We start from the raw sequence: 19,924 nt of genomic DNA, 5'->3' as shown, positions 1-19,924 counted from the left end.
GAACCTGAGACACATGGAAAGAACCAACTTCTGGGTGAAAGCAAAAGGTACTATTTCCAAAAGCAGCACACTTACAGGACCAAAACATATTTAGTCTAAGGAGGTGGTCCAGTCTCTCAAGTTGTGGACCTTAAAACCTTTATTGTAAATTTATAAAGCACAAGGTGATGATCTTGCTCAGGCTTTTAATTATCCCTTATAAAGAACTTTGACAGACAGTGATTACTCTGCCAGCTAATTAATTGCTCCTATAGCAGCTGCCATTCTTCAAGCAGGGGACAGGTTTCCCCAGCATCTCTTTGGTGACTCCCCATTGAACCCAATGGCCAATGGAATGCTGATCAAACAGACAGCTGGATTCCTTTCTGGAGACTGACCTCTGGTTATGTGGGCCAACAGAAACAGAGACCAACTGAGGATTCATGGCCAGGGCAACTCTCTGGTGGACAACCAAAAGGATCCTCAGTGGAAATTGGCTCATGATGCTTACCTATCTACTCATATCTCTCTTTTAGTAAACTAAAGATGTTCCCCAAACTTTTCAGGCAGTTAGACTACCTCTCTTAGAAATTAGACTGAGGCAGCCTGTAATAACGGTTTACATAGCACAGAAACTAGTAGGAAATGATTCACATTTGTGCCTTACACTTGTTAACTAAGAGAGACTTTAGCTACCCTTTTCTGTGTACATAAAAGACTGATGGGCCTTTACTAACAGGTAAAATGTAATTGATAAATGATAAATATGTTTAACCTGTTAGCTTCAAATAAGCATAGCCATGTCCTGCTGCTAGCAAAGACTGCCTAGGTAATTAGATAGAGGACACAAAAGGCCTTGGAGACTTTGCCCAGGGCTCAGAACAGAGTTTGTCAAGTTTATTTGTTGTCTTTATCTATTTCCAAAAGAATCTCCTTCACAGAACAGGCAGGAGTGTTCTAATTCATCTTTTTACAATAAAAGAGAAACAATAGTTTATTATAAAGTTATGCTTCCTTCTTTAAGCATTCCTGTCACAAATAGGCTTATGGAAACAAAGTTCACAAGCTACCTCGGAAGATAAGATTGTCCGCCAGTACAAGGTTGGCTGAATTTTTCTTCCACTCTCGCCAAAGGGCATCCATCTGCCTTGGAGTACAATCAACCCTAGGAACACCTTGCAGACATTTATCAAATAGAAATAAGAAAGAGAGGCCCTAATTATTTCCTTTTTGCATAGATAGCTCAATCTTAGACTTTACACAGGCTAAAAATATAGCTCAGCAAAAGGTCCTTCAATCCCTGGTACTAAAAAAACGTTTTAGACTCTTACACCTTGCTTTTTACATTACAGACATGGGGACCTCAATGCCAAAGCCCCTTACTCCTTTGGAATGCATTCTTAAGCACTAGAAGATGTTTGACACTTCCATGTTAAAAAGAACCATTTGATATTTCTCCGCACATGTGTGTGGCCTACCTACCCCGTACAGTCAAAATGGAATACAGAGGGAAGTTAATTATGATGTTCTTTTACAACTAAAATCATACTGTAAGAGAAAAAATGGTCAGAATTACTTTATGTTGAAACTTTCTTTACATTAAGAGATAATTCTTATTTATGCTCCAGATATAATTATAATCCTTATGCGATTACCCCTTTTCTTAGATCTCTTTGTCCTTCTCAACTCTGATCTTCCTTCCAGGCACTGTACCTCAATAAGCAGTCACCAAAATATATATTGTTTAAACTGTAACTGCGATAACTTTCTCTTCACTCATTCCTTTTAGTTATGTCTAAAATCCTGACTCTAATCCTGGAGAGGTTTTTCTCTTGTCTAAATACTGTAATAGATATACAGGTTGCTAACTAATCAAAGTGATGCTGAGTCTGATTTTTACAAATCCAGTACATATTGCTGTTCATGTATAAAAACTTAAGAACAGAGTTTTTCATTTGTCAAAATAATATATTAATCTGGTTATCATAAGCTATCAAATTTAGAGATTAATTATAATAATAATCATAACTAATGCTAGAGGGATTTATGGCAAAATGTCAGACTCCATCAATAAAAGGACCTAAGAGCCAATGAGTTACAATTGTTATGCATTAGAAATAGTTTCTAAACTTACCTGCCAGCTCAAATGCTCATGCTTTGACAATATGTGCCTTTGTATATATATTTTGATTATATGCATTTGATTCATTCTTGGCTTAAAGGTACCAAATCCTAAGTCATCATACACATAAAACCAATAACAAATATGCTCCATTCCTTTTAGATTCCTTTTACTGAGATCTACCACATTTTGTTCACAGAAAAGGTTATATGACACATACTGAGGCCTTAACTATTTCCAATGGGCCTTAAATGACACTGTAGTTAGTCTCTCTCTCTCCTAAATAAAAAAAATAAATAAAATTAATAAAACAGACAATCCTCCAAAATTGGATGGCGTTAGACATTCTAACAGCCCAGGAAGTACTTGTCTAATTTAGTAAAAACTAAATGAGTATACATCCTTGATCCTTCTGAATATTGCAATAGCTGTTCAAGATATTAAATGACAAATTAATGACATGTCAGGCTCTAAAATTCCCTGGAAGTTATCGTTGTTCTCTCTATGAGAAGTTATTACTAGTTCCTCATGGTGGAAATTTTTGTTAACTGTACTCATAAGTATCCTATTAATTGTATTATTTGGTCCACACAAACTTGTCTGCTCCAGACTTAATGCCTAATGCCTGATTATCTATGGAGGGCCATTAGATAGAACTTTTGCAGTGTATCCTTGATGGCCAATCAACAACTACAACCCCCTTCAGCCTGAAGAAGCCAGATCGGTCATCAACCATTACTCTTTCACAGCAGTCCATGTTACTTCTTCAGAGGGGGGATTTTATTATAGGCAACTGAGTTAGGTAGAAATATTATAGGCAGTCAGATAGGGCTAAGCCCTCGAAGGAGTCAGTGCAGAAGGCCAAATACCTTGCAAGCTTGAGGAGACAGAGACCTGTGCTATAGGCCAGACCTCAACACAAAAGATCAAGCAAAAGCACCCACATCCTAAGGATTGATATTCTAAATAGTTCTTTATCATCCTGAGGAAGCTAGGAGTCATGATCCCAACTCCCTACAGAAGGAGTCACTGCTCTGTATATATGCCCCTTACTACCTGACTTGCTTCCCCATTTGTCCCTGATTTAATTAATTTTACCTGAGCATTTAATCTTATTGGTTGACCATAGTTCTGTCTCACTTCATGCTCACCTGCCTCGTGAGTTCCCATGTTTTCGCCACCTTAGACCTGCCTGCCTCACTTTGTGGTTTTACTCTATAAAAGTCCCCAGAAAAGACAGGACTTGGCAACTGCAAAGGACCCCTTCTGTCTTTCTCTTAGACAAAAGCTTTCTTTCTCTCAATAAATACAGTCTACTTTTTAAAAAAATTAAGATAATGATGAATTCTCAAAAGCTCTGTTGATTTTGACATCTTAAATTACATCAAAAGAAACTAAATGTAAACACTAAAAGTTCTTCAAAAAAAAGATCATTTCCTTTTGTTGTTGCTGTTGTTTGTTGTTGTTGTTGTTTTTATTTTTTTAAACAGGGCCTCACTCTGCAGTTCAGGCTGGCCTTGAACTCACTGTGTAGTCCATGCTGAATTCAAACTAAAGGCAATCTTCCTGTGTCAGTCTCTCAAATACTGGGACTACTGTACAAGACATTTGTCACCTTGTCCAGCTAAGGAACATTTCTCTTTAATTGATATGAAACAGCAGACAATTGAAAACTGAATTTGTATTTGTAAATAAAGAAAAGACACTCCATTGCAAGGGTTGGCTAACTTGGGAATGTGGCTTATTTTTAAAGTTCTTTTGGAATACAATCTAAATTCCTTTATATATGAATTGCAACAAGCTGAATAGCTAAGACAGAGATATGTATGTCTCCTAATGCATAAAATATTTACTATCTGCCTTTGACAGAAAAACAATTGGTAACCTTGCTCTTCATTAATATATACAAAGAGGCAGGGATATAGTGGCACAGCATCTCGCCTGGCAAACGTGAGGTTCTAAGTTCGATTCTCAGTACCAAAGAAAAAGAAAAAAAAAGCACAAGATACCCGATAAAAGACTCCAAGAGGTATCAGGGTCATACTGTTACAAGATGGAGAATCAGATTTATAATCCTAGTCACCTTTCCTACACAAACAATCAAGCCATGTTGGTGCACACTTCAGAACTCAGGAGACTAAGGCAGGAGAGATCTCGACTTCAAGGCTGGCCTAACACAGGGAGTTTAAAGCTGGACAGGACTACCAAGCAAAACAAAAAAGAAACAAATTGGGTTTTGGAGGTTTTTTTGTCCTTTTTAGAGATGGGGTCTCGTTATGCAGTTCAGGCTGGCCTTGAGCTCACTTTGTAGTAGCCCAGGATGGTCTCGAACTCGCAATGATCCCCCCACTTCAGCCTCCCGAGTGCTGGGATTACAGGCGTGAGCCACCACGCCTGGCTAAAAGAAACAAATTGTAAATAAGACCTAGGAATACAATTCAGGTGGAAAAGCAATTTCTTGGCATGTATAAGGCAATGGGTGTGATCCCAAAGCACTGTAAAATAAATAAATAAAAACTTTTAGGTCAGGCATGGTGGCACATACCTGTTATCCTAGCACTCAAGAATTGAGGCAGGATCACCACTACTTTGAGGGCAACCTGGACTACACAGCAAGCTCAAGGCTAGCCTGCGTTACAAAGTGAGACTCAGAGGCTGGGGATTTAGCTCAGCAGCATAAGCGCCTGCCTTACAAGTGTGTGGTCGTAAGTTCGATCCCCCATACCGATTAAAAAAAAGACAAAAAGAAAAAAGTGAGACTGTATCTCAAAAAGTCAAAAAAAAAAATTTAAATTTTAAATAAGGTCATGTTTTCACATTGTATGATGCATAGAAATGTCACAATAAAATCTATTACTTTATATAATTAATGTGCACTAATATGCTAAAGATATACAAGCAAATAGGTAAGCAAAAAAAATGATAATACATACTCTAAACAATATTTTCTATATTTAGGTTTGGGACTTTTTTCCCACCAAAAATAAAAGAAAGTCAATTCAAACAGCTGAGTGTAAATAAGAACTAAAATGTATAATAGAGATTATGAAGTAGGAAACAAATGTTCAAATGAGAAAAGAAACTACAGAAAAGGGATGGGGAAGAGAAAAGAAAAAAATGAGAAGAGGAAAAAACAGAACAAAACTTTTGTAAATAAGGAGAGGAAGAAGGGTTGAAAGCAGGGTAGGGGAATAGGAAAAAGAAAGAATCAAGTTATACCATGTAAGGGTACAAATTCCCTATGATAAATGTGATCATTATGCATACTTAAAACATACTGATAAACTTAATAAAAAAAAAAAAAACTAAGAGCAGTGGCACATGCCAGTAATGCCAGTTATTCAAGATTCTAAGGAAAAGGACGGCAATTTCAAGACTATTCTGGGCAACTTAGGAAAAGATCTGGGGGTTAGCTCAGGGGAAGGGCCCTGGGTTCCATCCCAAATTCCTCCCCCTAAAATATAATAAAACAAAAGGGAATGGGATTTTAGCTCAGTGGGAATATAGTATCCCTGGTTTGATACCCAATACTGAAAAAACAAAATAAAAAATAAAAAGTCAATTCAATGACAGACCCTGTCCAGCATATTACCTGTGACCAATGGAAAGTTTATGGAACTAATTTGACAAATGTAAATGTATCTAGGGATATAGCTCAGTGATAGAATGCTTACCTACAGTATGCAAGAGGCCCTGGGTTTATTTCCCCAACACAACAAAAACAAAAAATGTAAACATCAGATTTCTTATATTATTCTATGTAGACCTGATATCTATGAATCTGAATTTTTAAAATTTTTAATACTATGATTCACACATTATGAAATTTCACTCTACAGTAATTATAATGGCTACCTTCTCCCATAATTCAGGAAACTTTATAATGTATCTCTATTTATATTCTATTCGTATATCTGGGTATATAAAGTATCCTACCTAAAAAAGTTATCATGAATGAAGATATAAAGCCAACATGAGAAAAACTACAAGCCTATCATTTTTCTAATTTTACATGATTATGTTTTATATCCAGAAAGCACTGATTTTAGTACTATATCTGGAGCATGTTTTAAAAACTATATTGATTCCAAATTTGACACAAGACATTTTTCTGACCTAAGGATATACAACTGATGAAAAATTATGCATGACTTTTTTGGTTTTGTGTTTTTGTTTTGGGGTACTGGAAATTGAACCCAGGACCTCACACTTGCCAGACAGACACTGTGCCACTAAACTAAATCTCCAGCCCTATGCAATCTTTTAATATCAGGAACTTTGCCTAAATTGTTTTATGAAAATCTAGAACATGTCAGTTTAACAGAAGCATTTTAAGAAAATCAAGTACCTGGATGATGATTTTGAGCAATCTCTGACCACATTTGAGCCTGACGGTGTTGGTTCAGTATCTTCATTTTGTCTTAATTGTTTCTCTCTGTTCATTTCTTCCTCTTTTTCTCTTGCTTCTAAAAGGAAAAAATTCCAACTATTAGACTTTAGTATTTATCAGTGTTTGAAAGACTGAAAATTAATACAGTCATAAAATGAGATAGGCATTTCCATTAACTGCAAAAACTTAACCTATGACCTAGTCATTGTGGAAAACATTAGGGCAGTTCCCTGAAGGGATAAACACAAAACTAGTATGTGACCCAGCAATTCTATTTCTGGGTACATATTCAAAAAAATTAGCTGGGCCTAGTGGCACACACCTGTGCGTGCCTGCCTCCTGCTAAGGCAGGAGGATCACTGCAAGTTTAAGGACAACCTAGACTACAAAGTGAATTCAAGACAAAGCAGGCCCTTATCTCAAAAAAATAAAGATTAAAAGCAGAATCTTAAGAAGACACTTGTACACCCATGTTTGTAGCTGCATCATTCACAATGGTAAAATGTGGGAGCAAACAATGCCCATTTATAGATTAATAGATAAGCAAAATTGATACCCTTGCAATGCGATATTATTCAGTCATAAAAAAGGAAATTCTGTAATAAGTTAACTTGAATAAATCTATACAAAGCTACACCAGTGCTCACTTCAACAGCACATATACTAAAATTGGAACAATGCAGAGATTAGCATGGCCCATGCAGGATGATACGCAAATTCATTAAGTATTTCATATTAAAAAAAAAACCCTACACTACATCAAATAAACCAGTCACAAAATGATAAATATTATATGCTACCAATACAAATACTGTATTATACTACAACAGCCAATTGCCAAGAGATAGGGCAGAAAAATAAATTTTTATGTAAGTGTAGAACATCAGTTTTACAAGATGTAGAGTGGCAGAGATAGATGGGGGTGATGGTTCATGACAGTATATACTTAAAAATAGTTAAAATGGTAAATTTTGTTTCTATAAATTCACTACAGTTTAAAACAGAAAAAGGGTTGGGGATTTAGCTCAGTGGCATAAGCACCTGCCTGGCAAGCATGAGGTCATGAGTTCAATCCCCAGTACAAAAAAAAAAAAAATCAAGCTAAATGATCAATATTGAGAAAAAAACTAAAAATTAGTTTATAGAATTCACAATTCAGCCAATAAAGAGATGGAAATCTGGGGAAAATATTAAGATATGCTAAGCAAAAATAGCATGTGAATAGTATATAATCAATGAACACGCTTGTAAAAAGATATAAAAGGTTTATATGTTAAAAATGTTTTCAGGGGGCTGGGGATTTAGCTCAGCGACGTAAGCACCTGCCTTGCAAGCAAGCAGTCGTGAGTTCGATCCCTGGTACCGATAAAAAGGAAAAAGACAAAAATAAATAAATAAATTTAAAAAAATGTTTTCAGACATGAGATGCCTTGCAAGCAGGCAGTCGTGAGTTCGATCCCTGGTACCGATAAAAAGGAAAAAGACAAAAATAAATAAATAAATAAAAATGTTTTCAGACATGAGATGCTAAGTAATTTACTTAACATTGTTTATTTCTGAAGTTCCTACCCTGGATTTTTTTATCATACTACATAACAAAATCATGAAAACTTTTGTACTACATTAGGTTTCTTCAGTTGTTTTAGAATAGCAAAAGGATGTTAGAAAAAGAAAGATTTTCCTGATTTCATTTAGCATCTGGGAGGGTACACAAGAAGGGGAAAAAAAATCATACGAATAATTTGGTACTCAATTGCTACCATATTCTGGAACTTGAGATCATCCGGAACATTTTTAGTCATTTAATAATAAAATACAACACTATACATCAACATTAAGCAGCAGCAAAGGCATTTATTAACTAGAATGTTGTATTTTTTAGTCATAGTCTTTTGTTGGAAGAACATGGAGGATCAACAACAAAGAGATAACCAGCACTCCTCAAGGAACTCATCTTGCTAAGCATGGCAGTTTCAGCACTAAGGAGGCTAGGGAAGGGAGAGCTGTGCCAGCTTAAAGCCAGCCTAGGCTACATCGCAAGACCCTATCTCGAAAAACAAGACAAAACAAAACAAAAAGGAACTAAACTTTCATGTCAATCATGGAAGATTTAAAAGCCCTTCAGGAAGAAGCAAGACAAACAGTAGAGTAGCTCTCCTTTTTTTGTTTTTCTCTTTTGATACATATTCTTCACAGCACTGATGTATCCAAGAGTCAGTAATTCTGTACTCATATACTAGAGAAAGATGGGGAAAGGGAGAACAGTAGTGGCTAGATTTAAGGGGATTGAGTAGGGTGAATGGGAAGAAATTTACACTCTGCATTCAGCCTTTCCCTTAAGACTTAGAGCAAATTCTATCACTAATTAGGAAAGGATACTTAGGCAGAAATTATTAGCTTTCAACCATACTGCTATTTATATTTTTTCCTTGCTTAAAAAAAAAAAAAAGAAAGAAAACTAAAAACACTCTTTTCGTCATGTAGGTGGCAGCACTGTGCTTCAGCCAAGGCTGGGCCACTCCATGTCCAGAGGAGGGGAAGCTAGATTCCATCAAAATATATTGCCCAATGGCTGGTTTTGGAATTGATGTGTGAAATACATCAGTTTAGATATTAGGCTAAGTCTAACGAATAGACATTCTTTTACTTCTAAAAACAGGTATTTGTAAGGGGCTGGGGATTTAGCTCAGCGGCATAAGCACCTGCCTTGCAAGCAGGCAGTCATGAGTTCGATTCCTGGTACCGATAAAAACGAAAAAAGACATAAAAAAAAAAAACAGATACTTGTAAGTCTTCCTTTCTGGCTGTGATGCATTCATCTGCACAAAAGGACTGAAACTTCTGAAAACTTGGGATCTTGAAAACAGTCAATTTAGGAGATCAACTCAATACCCTAAAGCTGGCAAAACAAGAAATAGAAAAACTTCAAGACTAAGACGAGTCCCATTCTAGCACTCTTGTCTCAGGAGATAAGTTTCTTTTTTTTTTTTTTGGCTCTGGGAATCAAACTCAGGACCTGGGGCTTGCCAGGCAGGCACTGCACCACGAAGCTATTCTTATCTGAACCATCTTTTCTTTTCTTATCTGAACCATCTGTAATTAAATCTAAAGTTTCTTTGCAAATAACCAACATCATCTTTCCAAGAAGCTTAAAAATAATACCAATTAATATGCACGTAGAACTTATTACGTACAAAGTTGTTTTAAACATTTCCTTTAAATTGATCCTTTAATAACGACCTCTGAAATAGATGCCATGAATTCAATTTTAGGTGATGAATCCAAGACACAAATTAACTTGCCAGTTAACAAAGGCAGTTACCTCTATAGTGAAATGAAATGTAGCTCCACAATTAAATTCTTCCTTGATGTGACGAGACTTTCCTTAGAGACTAAAATCATCTCCAACAAGTATCACCTACATTATATTATAGTGAGCTTGCTTCCTCTCCAAGACCCTATCAAATATAGCTCTTTACTGCTGTTGATCGGCCTGGTTGTACAGAAACTGACCCATCCACTAAACATAATTTTTTACCAGTGGGTAAATACTGGTGAAAAAAACACAAATTATATTTTTCATTCTCCTGAAGTATCTAATTTTTTTATACTTTTTAAATTTTAGCCTCTTACAAAAAATAAAACAAATTTTAGCCTCTTTTTTTTAACATAGGAAAGATTCAACATTTTCAACTGAAACAAGTTTCTGCTGCCACCTGCTGCTTCCTTAGAAGAAGAAGAGTGGAGAAAACATTTTAAAGAAAAAGTATTTGTTTTTTTCATTATGGGCTAAGAACAAAAATCAGAATCTAACAGATTGAAAGTACCCTGACAGATAAGACTATTGCATTCTTACCAGGGAGAGAGCCAAATACACTGAAAAACCAATGGTTTTCTTCAATCAACTCTCCAACATGTTTTATTCTTTGTTGTTTTGTTTTGTTTTTGTCTTTTTGAGACAGGGCCTCTCTATGCAGTTCATGCTGGCCTTGAGCTCACTTTGTAGCCTAGGCTGGTCTTAAACCTGTAAGATCCTCCTGCCTCAACCTCCCAAATGCTGGGATTTCAGGCATGAGCCACCACGCCCAGCTTCAACATATTTTATTCTTACAAGCACCTGCTTTTATCATAATAGCTGCCTCTCTATTTCAAGTAATTACCAACTTTAGAGTATTTCTGTAAAAGTATATCATATGGAAGAAACTTTTATCTAAATTAACAACAAACTATAAAAAACTAGCAAGTTTCATCTGGCTTCACACAAATTGCACATTTTTTTTTTTTTTGAGACAGTGTCACTATGTAGTTGGGCTGGCTTGAACTCAGTGATCCTCCTGCCTCAGCCTTCTGAGTGCTAGGATTACAGGTGTGTATCACCACCCCCTGCCAAACTGCAAATTTTTAAGAATGCAATTCAGTATCTGAGAATTTCAGAGCCAGGCACATTAGCAACTTCTACAAAGAAATGAGCTAAAATGAAAGGTAAAGAAAATAAAATTACTAGAACTATAAGTTAGAATAAGTGTTTTCTAATAGAGGTATTTTTTTTACCCATAGAATGTAAATCTTACTGAAATGTTTAATCTTTCATTAATTTATAAACTCATAGATCTGCCAATTTCATGAAAATTCACATTTAATTTGAAATAGATGAGAATTTTTAATCACATTAATTATATCTCTCTATTAAACATTCACAGATGTAACTACTATGGACTAAGTTCTGTGTAAAGTGTTTTAAGGATGTAAACGAAGAATAAAGTTTTACCCTCAAGATAGGAACAATATTACAACAATTTACATTTTTTAAACCATCTGGAAGCACAGGCAAAGAAAAATGATTATACCAATGAAGTACTGAAATAATCCCTCTCTAATGTAAAACATAAATTATGCTTATTAGGTAAAATGTAACTAGAGAAGAAAAATATTCCAGATAAAGAAAAAAAAGATTCTAAAGTTTACCTAATTTCTAACATTTCTACAATAATTTTTTAAATGGTCTTACTATGTAATTTGAGGTGTCCTTGAACTCACATGTAGATTAAACTGGTTTTGAATTTCAGGCAATCCTGCCTCAGCTTCCCAAATGCTGGACTATCGAAACAATGTCCCCTTTCAATCTCAGTAGATCATTCATTGAAAACATATTAAAATCCTATCTTAAATCATTTTTATCAGTTTCTTCCAGTCACATAATAGAAAAAGTTCATAATCCACAAAATACAGCTACACCTAGAGTAAGTAAATGAGTAAAAGAAAATTTTTCTTTCTGAATTATTTCCTCATAGTATAACAGTTCTAAAAAACAGCGTCCATATCTTTGTACCCTAAATATGGTAGCTTTCAAGACTATAAAAGACAAAAAAAAGAATATGAGATATTAAAAAACAATTTGTAGCCAGGCAAGGTGGCACGTCTGTAATTCCAGCACTCGGGAGGCTGAGGCAGGAGGATCCCAGTGAGTTCCAGGCCAGCCTTTAAGAGCAATGAGCACTACAAAGCAAGACACTGTCTCACAAAAACCAAACCAAATCAAACAAAGCCAAACAATTTGTACAATTACAACTTTGAGACATTTCACAATATTTTATTGAGATTTTTATAGTAATTCAGCCTTCTACTAGAGTATTCAACAACCAAAACAGTTCATACTCACACATACAATCAAACTGCCATTAAAGGAATGAAGTTTTAGTTTCCTCAAATGTGATTTCAATACCCAGGAAGACTTCAAACCCAATCACGAGATTAATAACGCCGACAGGACAACTGGTCAACTTTTTTCAAGTCAGTCAAGTTTTAATTCTATTTTAATTGCTAAAATTCTAATTTAATTGCTAAAATCAGTAAAATACAAAAACAGTCTCTTATAATAATTATTCCAAATACCATTTTCCATGCACATATTAAAGCTAAGTAATCCTTTCAAAGTGCAGTTCAATTTTTATAATTACACATCTAGGACCAAGGATTGAGCTCAGTGGCATAAGCGCTTGCTTGGCAAGTACAAGGTCATGAGTTCAATTCCCAGTACCAAAAAAAAAGAAGAATGTATATTCACACACTTGGATCAGGCATAGAAAAAGCAATCCAGCTCTAAGGATATAATACTAAATCAAGAAAGTTCAGTACTTTTAAGTCCACAAACACCACAGAACTTTTCAAATATGTAAAAATCTAGTACTCTTTGAAATTCTCAGGTGGAATGCATACATGCTTTACAGGAATCAAAAATGAAATACATAAGGTACTTCACTGTTTACAAAGTACTAAACTCGATGCCCTGATCTATTCAAGAACCTTCTAAAGTCTATCTAATTATATCCACCTATGACAAGGAAATTAAGGATGAGAAATTTAAAAACCCAGTTTTACTAATCTAGTAGAATATGAGGTTAATGTAGTTCCTCCAATTCCAAATGTTCTTTCCAAAGGTCTGTGCCATTTGAAAGCATTCTCCAGGCAGTCTGGGCTAAGTAATAGAGTTCAAGGCCATTTTGAACTACATACAGAAACCCTGTCTCAAAAAATACATAAATAAAAATGAAATGATTTCTAGAGATTATAACTCAATGATAGAGCACTTGCCTCATATGCAAGAGGTGCAGGGTTCTATCACCAACCACAAAAACAAATGTAAATTCTTTTAAAAGTTTCCAAATAAGTAGGACTTCACTGTTTTAAAGACAGTATTAAAAACCTAGCTGGGTGTGGTACCATCTGCCTATAATCCCAGCACTCAGGAGGCTGAGGCAAGAAGATCACTATAAGTTTAAGGCCAGCCTGAACTATACAGTGAGTTAAAGGCCAATCTGGACTACATGGCAAGACCCTCAAAAAGAAAACAAACATATAAATAAATGATACTATTATAAAGGCCTAAATTCAATATCTTCAAATAAATATTGAGAACCTACCTTCTTGAAGACTGTTACACTTACACAGCTAATAAAACCAATTCCTATTGAAAGCATTTTGTATGACATGCTTAAAGAAGTAAATATAAGAAGTAATATATTTTGACGGTACAAGCATTCACCAGCCAGAGATAGTGGTACACACATGTAGTCCCAGCACTCTGGGAGGCTGAGACAAGAAGATCACAAGTTTGAACCCGGCCTAAGCAATTTAGCAATTTAAGCTCAAAATTTAAAAAAGGGTTGGGATGTAGCTCACTGCAAAGGCCAGTACCAAAATACAAGTAAATATAAGCATTCACTGAAACCTTGATACATTAACTGTTTGAAACATTTGGAAATATGCCTCAGATGGTATATCTCTGTATCTCATCTAATACTTGAATCGAGCTTTGTTTTGTTTTACTGGGGATTAAATCCACAGCCCTCAACCTGAGCTACATCTCTGTGCCTTTTATACTGTGAGATAGGATCTCGATGAGTTGTTCAGGTGCAACCCAAAATTTCCAACCCACCTCTGTCTCCCACATGCTGGGGTTACAACAAACCAGCTCCTTTTGATCACACCAGTGTTTATGCTACTGAGGTGAATTAAGGTATGACACCTAGATAATTTCAAGATGAGACTGCTCTAGAAAGAGTGGGAAGGGTGCTGGAAATTAAGCTTTACAAGAGCTCTTGAAAACTACTAGACTCGATAAGGTACTAAGTTCCTGAATACATGGAGGTGCCAAGAAGTTGGTATATCCAAAGAAGGGATGGAATCCCTACATCTTCTTGGCCCCATAGTTTGACCACGGTACCACTTCATCTGGATACTCATCTACATTCTCTAGAATATCCTTTTAAAAGCAATAAAGGTAAGTATTACCCTGAGTTCTGTGAGTTGTCCCAGCACATTATCAGATGAAGTGGGGGACCTGGGAACTCCATTCACAACTAGTGGATCACAGGTACAAGCCACCTGTGGGTACCTGTGTTAACCATCTGAAATGGAGGCAGTCTTACAGTGGCTTCCAGGTAGAGTGTCAAAACAGAACTCAGTTACGGAAAACCTTGCTGGTGTCCACATCACAACTGCCAGATGTTTGAGGGAAACTTCCCACATCTGCTATCAGAAGTGAAGGACAAGATATGGTGGAATTATAAGAAAAAGAAAAATACCTTGGTTTTTCCCATCTTTTAAAAGGTTTTGTGGTTAAAAAATTTAAGGAACCTTATTAAGATGATATACAAAAATATTCAAAATATCTATGGATGAAATGAGGTCCAAGATGTGCTTCAAAATAATCAGGGAGGCAAAAAAGTGGAAATGACACTAGCCATGATTTTTTACAGTAGTTAAAATCTAAGTGATAGATAAATGGTGGTCATCATCAGACTTTTGGGTTTGAAATTTCATGTCATAATGGTTTTAAAATACGTTTATGGGGCCGGAGATTTAGCTCAGTGGCAAAAAAAAAAAAAGAGTAGGTACACAGCTGCCATTTCAGCACCACCCCCAGAAAGCCAGCATCTTCCAAAAACAAAAATATTTATTTTCAACTTCACTGCCCAAATATTAAATGTTGTACCTAAATTACTTATCATTTTTAAACCAACAACAAATTCAGTTAAATTTTTCCAGGAATCATGTCTGAGAGTCCCTTCTGGTCTATCAGGTTATATCTACTCCTTCTCTAGTATAAGATTGGCCTGAATTAGAATCAAAGCAAGCAGAAGATTCAGGCTCCTCTGAAGACCCTGAGGTAGTCTAGAATTGCAAACCATCTGATATCAAACAAGCTTGGAAATTAAGTGCCTGATACACCTCATTAAAGCAGGTATTCAGCAGCAGCCACATTCACTGTGTGTCTCAATTTTCTATACTGTCTGGGTCAACAGTCAGAAGTGTATAAGGTTCTGAGAGGCACAGCTGGCCCCGCCTTCCAAACACTGGTTCCGCTGTAAGCAGGAAAGAGAAAAACGAAATGAGAATCAGAGATGGAAAGAATGGTAATGAAGAAATTGCTATTCTGATTCCTATAAATTGAGAATTCTTGGTTGTTCATAGAACACATTTTTAAAAGATTTTAGTATACAGAATCTTCTCTCAGTTAGATGCAACTTTTACCATGTTTAAAAGGAAAATGAAAAGTTCTTGAAGTTCTCCTTCCAAAGAAAATGGCACATATGCTCCTTTATGACTCTGAAACTTTTTCTATCTTGTAACTCTCAACATTATTGTGTAAGGTATATGCAATGTTTAAAATAATAAAAAATAAGTTAAAAATAAAATAATAATAGGGTAAATACATGAACCTCTTACCCAGTGTTTTCCGACTTCTTTCTACAGCTGTTCTTCGAGTTTGCTCAAACATTGCTTCCAAGTCAAATGTGCGAGCTTTTTTCCCTAAAACAGGAAAAAGTGGCAGACTATGATTATCCTGCAATAAGCTGACCATACCTTAGGTACTTAAGGTACTTGACCTATCAGTAACCACCTCATCTATTTTATAGCATAGCGCTAATAGATTTATACAATACCAAAAAAAGATAATTTTAATGACAATATCATAACTAACTACAGATTGAGTATCTCTTATTTAAAATGCTTGAAACTAGTCAGATGTGGTGGCATATGTAATTTCAGCGCTCAAGAGGCTGAGGAAGCAGGACTGCAGTGAGTTCTAAGAGCAGCCTGGACTACATAGTGAATTCAAGACCAGCCTGAACTACATAGCAAGATCCTGTTCCAAAAAAAAAAAAAAAAAACCTTTCAGCACTCCTCCTGCCTCAGCCTCCTGCATGCTGGAACTACCAGGTGTGCCGCCACGTCACCTATCTTTCATATGAACTTCTGACCTACAGAATTAAGAGGTAAATCAGTGTTAAAATGCTAAATTTGTGCTAGTTTGTTAAAGCAGCAGTAAGAAATACAAAAGGAAAAAGACAAAAAAAAAAATACAAATAGTAACTCTTCTTTAGTGCAGTATCTTAACTATAGTACTAAAATTCCCAAAGAACACTAAATGAAAGAAGTAAAATTGTAGAACTGAGACTGATTCCCAGTAACTGTCAACACTCTTAAAACTTTCTGGCCCAGCATGATGGCACATGCCTGTAATCCCAGCACTCAGGAGATGGAGGTAGCAGGATTACAACAAGTTTGAAGTCAGCCTGAACTAACCTAGCAAGATCATGTCTTAAAAAAAAAAAAAAAAAAAAAAAAACACCAACTTTCTTCTATTGGCTTAACCCTCTGGACCATCCTCCTCACTTCTAAGTAAATGAAAGGGGTACTGGAATGGAAACCAAGTATTTGTGAACACAACTCAAGGCCAACCTGTGAAAATCCTCACACTGGCCCTAGTCATACAATTATAGTCCAAACTACTTGGGAGCTCGAGGCAGTAGGCTTGCTTAAACCGAGGAGTTGAGGCCCAGCCTAGGCAACACAGTGGACCCTCATTTAAAAAAACAGACCCAACCCAAACAAGTAAATACAACGTTTAACTATCAGCAATAAAATAGGACATAATGGTCCAAAGAGGACATCAGAAAGTCAAGAAAAGGATCAAGAAAATTGGGAAAAAATCTCAATAGTTGAATGGAGACCTATTAAAATACGAAGTAAAAAGAAAACATTTTTCATATTCATGCTGACAAAATTTTACTTGTTTTTTTTTTCTTTTTTTTTGCTTTTTATATACTGTGTTGATAGAGATATTGTAAAACTTGCTCTCTTTGTTTCTGTTGAGTTTGGTACACACTGAAACAATCTTTGTGAAGGGCCTTATGATCAGATGTATCAAAAATACCCAATTATAATTCTGAATTATATTTCTAACTAGTCCCTCTTTTAGAAATGTATTCTATGTAAATACACATAAAAAATCTCTGTACAAAAAGTATTATTCATAAAAATGTTTCAGCATTATTGGAAAAAAATACAATTAGAAATTATATAGGGGAAAGTTTTTTAAAAGTGTTAGAAATAATTATGCTATTACTATGCTATCCCCTAAAAATTATGTTTTAGGGGATTAGGAGTAAAACTCAATGGAAGAGCTCTTGTTTAGCACAGGTAGAGGCCCTGGGTTTTCCCCAGCATCCTGGAGAAAAAACAAATGTATGTTTTAGAAGACCATTTTATAACATAAGAAAATTCTCAAAATGAGGTTTTTAAAATTATGTTCAGTGATGGTTGAATTTTGTAGATCTTTCAATGATAAAGCCTGCTGTGGCATGCATTCAATAGATTCGCTACCACTGTATAAACTAATTTATTCATGAGCATAATATATCCCTAATTCACAGCAGAAAAAAACTGAGAAAATTGTTTTTATTTCTGAATACAAACAGTATTACTTTCTTCTTTGTAATTTGTGTTCTCTAGATTTTCTGCAATGAATGCATTAGCTTTATTTTTTTAGAATAGGGAAAAGCTTTCAAAAAACATGAAATAAACACATGTACTTATATACATGTAATGACATAGACAACACCAAATTTGTGGCTCACGAAATTAAACAAATAAATGAATGAAAGAACTCTAGATACATTTGTTAATAACAGAAACGGGGTGCAAAACAATTTACATTTGATTTTTATTACTGGTAATGTTTTTAACAAGTGACTACACATTTTTAAGACTTTATCTCATAACATAACATGACTAAGATCCACAGAAGAACTGAAGTAAAGATGATTCTTCCTTCTCCTTCTTTTTGTTTTTTTTTTACCCCCCTCAGTGTTTATCCCAAGCTGCCCTGGGAACTCAAAGTGATACTCCTGCCTCAGCCTCCCGACTGCTGAGATTACAGGTGAGTTACTATGCTGGGCTTGAAGCGAAGATTCTAAAGGCAAAAGATGAACCAAAAGGTATCCAGCCAGACCTAGTGGCGCACGCCTGTGATCCCTGCGCTCTGGAGGCTGACGCAAGAGGATCCCATCGTGTGTCAGGCCAGCCTGGGACACACATTAAGTTCAAGGGCAGCTTGAACTACATTAAGAGAACCTGTTTTAATCAATCAATCAGTCATCAACCAATAAAATTAAACAATCATTATATCACGTAATTCCCATTTATCAGTTCTTAACTCTCTGTTAGGAAGCTCTCTTGAGCCTCCATCAGCAAGCGTCCTCTACGAAGTGGGTCACAAAACCAAAGTTTTTCTCTCAAAGTTTCTCAAATGTGTCATCTGAATTGCTCTCAACAGCTCAGTAGGTTAGAAGACGAACAGAAGGTCTACACTGGAGCTAAAGCAATTCAGAGCTGTCACAGCGAAAAGGTGCAAGGCACAAGGAACACTTCAGCTGCTTTGCCTAACCTAAACTTCACCAATCCTTTACGGGGAAAAGCAAGGCTCTGCCCGAAGCGTCACTCACCGAACCCCGTGAAGCCCATGGTCACCGCCAGCTGTGGGTCCGGTCCCGACGCGTCTGGGGCTGTGACTATGGCAAGAGAGGTGAGGCCTCGTTAGTGAAGCGCTCCCGGGACTCCCCCGACCCGGCAATGGCCGCCCGCTCGCCCGCCCGCCCGGACTCGTCCTACACAACCGACCTTCGCTGGGCGCAGATCGCTCCATAGCCGTCCTCTGCGCAGAACACCAGACAGTTACAACCCACAACACTGCAGAAATCTCCCGGCAAACCCAGGAGGAAGTATTTCCGCTGAGAGTCAGCGGCCCCGCGATCGCCAAGAGCGGCGCCCTCCGCGGAGGAAAGCACTCTTGAGGTCCAGCGCCGCCCTCGCGGGCGGGCGGACAAATGCCACCCAGACGGCTCCCTTGTAAATTCAGCGAAGGGAAAGATTATATGGAGTTTCTGCAAAGCCCTGGATGGATGGACAGATGATGGATGGATGTGCGGATGGATGGAGGGGTGGATGGATTGACTGTACTGGGTCCTCACTCCTGCTAAGCAAGCTCTCTACCATTGACCTACATTCCCAGTTCCACTCCTTGACCTTTAAAACATGTGTACCTCCATGGTGGTCTCCCCACAAAGCCTCGTGTGCTCATAGGTGGTGCTTTTTAGAGGTGGCTGGATCTAAGGTCAGTGATGACGGATTAAAGATGTGATGCCCACACTGAGTGTAAGGGCAGGAATTCTGGAAACAGGGACAGAAAGATGCTGCAGTCGTTTGCTGCTTGCCGCCTCACTGCTTGGCTGCTTTCTGCCTGGCTCGTTTCGTCTTGCACTGTTTCTCCTCTGCAGTACCCTCTGCCATGCCACCAAGCCTTAGAGCCAGCCAACTATGGACTTAAACCTCTACAAACTGCTTTTATATATCTATAATCCATATTAAACTTTGAACAAATGATCCAAAAATGGAAAAGAAAAAAAATTATGGAACTCAAAAAACAGCTGTTTATGGATATGACAAACTCAAAAACATATATAGATAATCTATAGATTAGACATAGAAACATAAATAGCTTAACAGACAAACACCTTACACAGAGTGCACTCAAACATATTTGGCCAATTTGAACTATAATAACTTGTATAGTTTTTACATTTGTGAGT

The 19,924-nt window shown here is 36.6% G+C and overlaps 1 protein-coding gene and 1 pseudogene across 5 annotated transcripts in view; one reads left to right on the top strand and one right to left on the bottom strand.

Moving 5' to 3' along the window:
• Window positions 1-19,081, bottom strand: part of Wdr70 (WD repeat domain 70) — a 305,121-nt gene extending 286,040 nt beyond the window's left edge. For 2 of the 5 annotated variants that reach the window (XM_063258091.1, XM_063258094.1), the window contains exons 1-4: window positions 18,782-18,853; window positions 15,720-15,803; window positions 15,222-15,355; window positions 6,450-6,567 (exon numbers count right to left, since the gene is read on the bottom strand). In XM_063258091.1, the coding sequence (XP_063114161.1) occupies window positions 6,450-6,544 (95 nt within the window). In that variant the 5' untranslated portion in view covers window positions 6,545-6,567; window positions 15,222-15,355; window positions 15,720-15,803; window positions 18,782-18,853. Of the gene's footprint in view, window positions 1-6,449; window positions 6,568-15,221; window positions 15,356-15,719; window positions 15,804-18,781; window positions 18,854-18,956 lie in introns of those variants that run through there. The other 3 variants (XM_023565260.2, XM_013152887.3, XM_063258093.1) reach the window with 3 other exon arrangements.
• Window positions 7,131-7,231, top strand: LOC111756993 (U6 spliceosomal RNA; annotated as a pseudogene).
• Window positions 19,082-19,924: the final 843 nt, after the last annotated feature.

Source organism: Cavia porcellus, unplaced genomic scaffold, assembly GCF_034190915.1.
Source record: "Cavia porcellus strain 051 isolate PalLab524CR breed Dunkin Hartley unplaced genomic scaffold, mCavPor4.1 scaffold_11, whole genome shotgun sequence".
Lineage (NCBI taxonomy): Eukaryota > Metazoa > Chordata > Mammalia > Rodentia > Caviidae > Cavia > Cavia porcellus.
The sequence above is the reverse complement of the archived record's forward strand: the minus strand, read 5'-3'. Positions and strand labels throughout refer to the sequence as shown.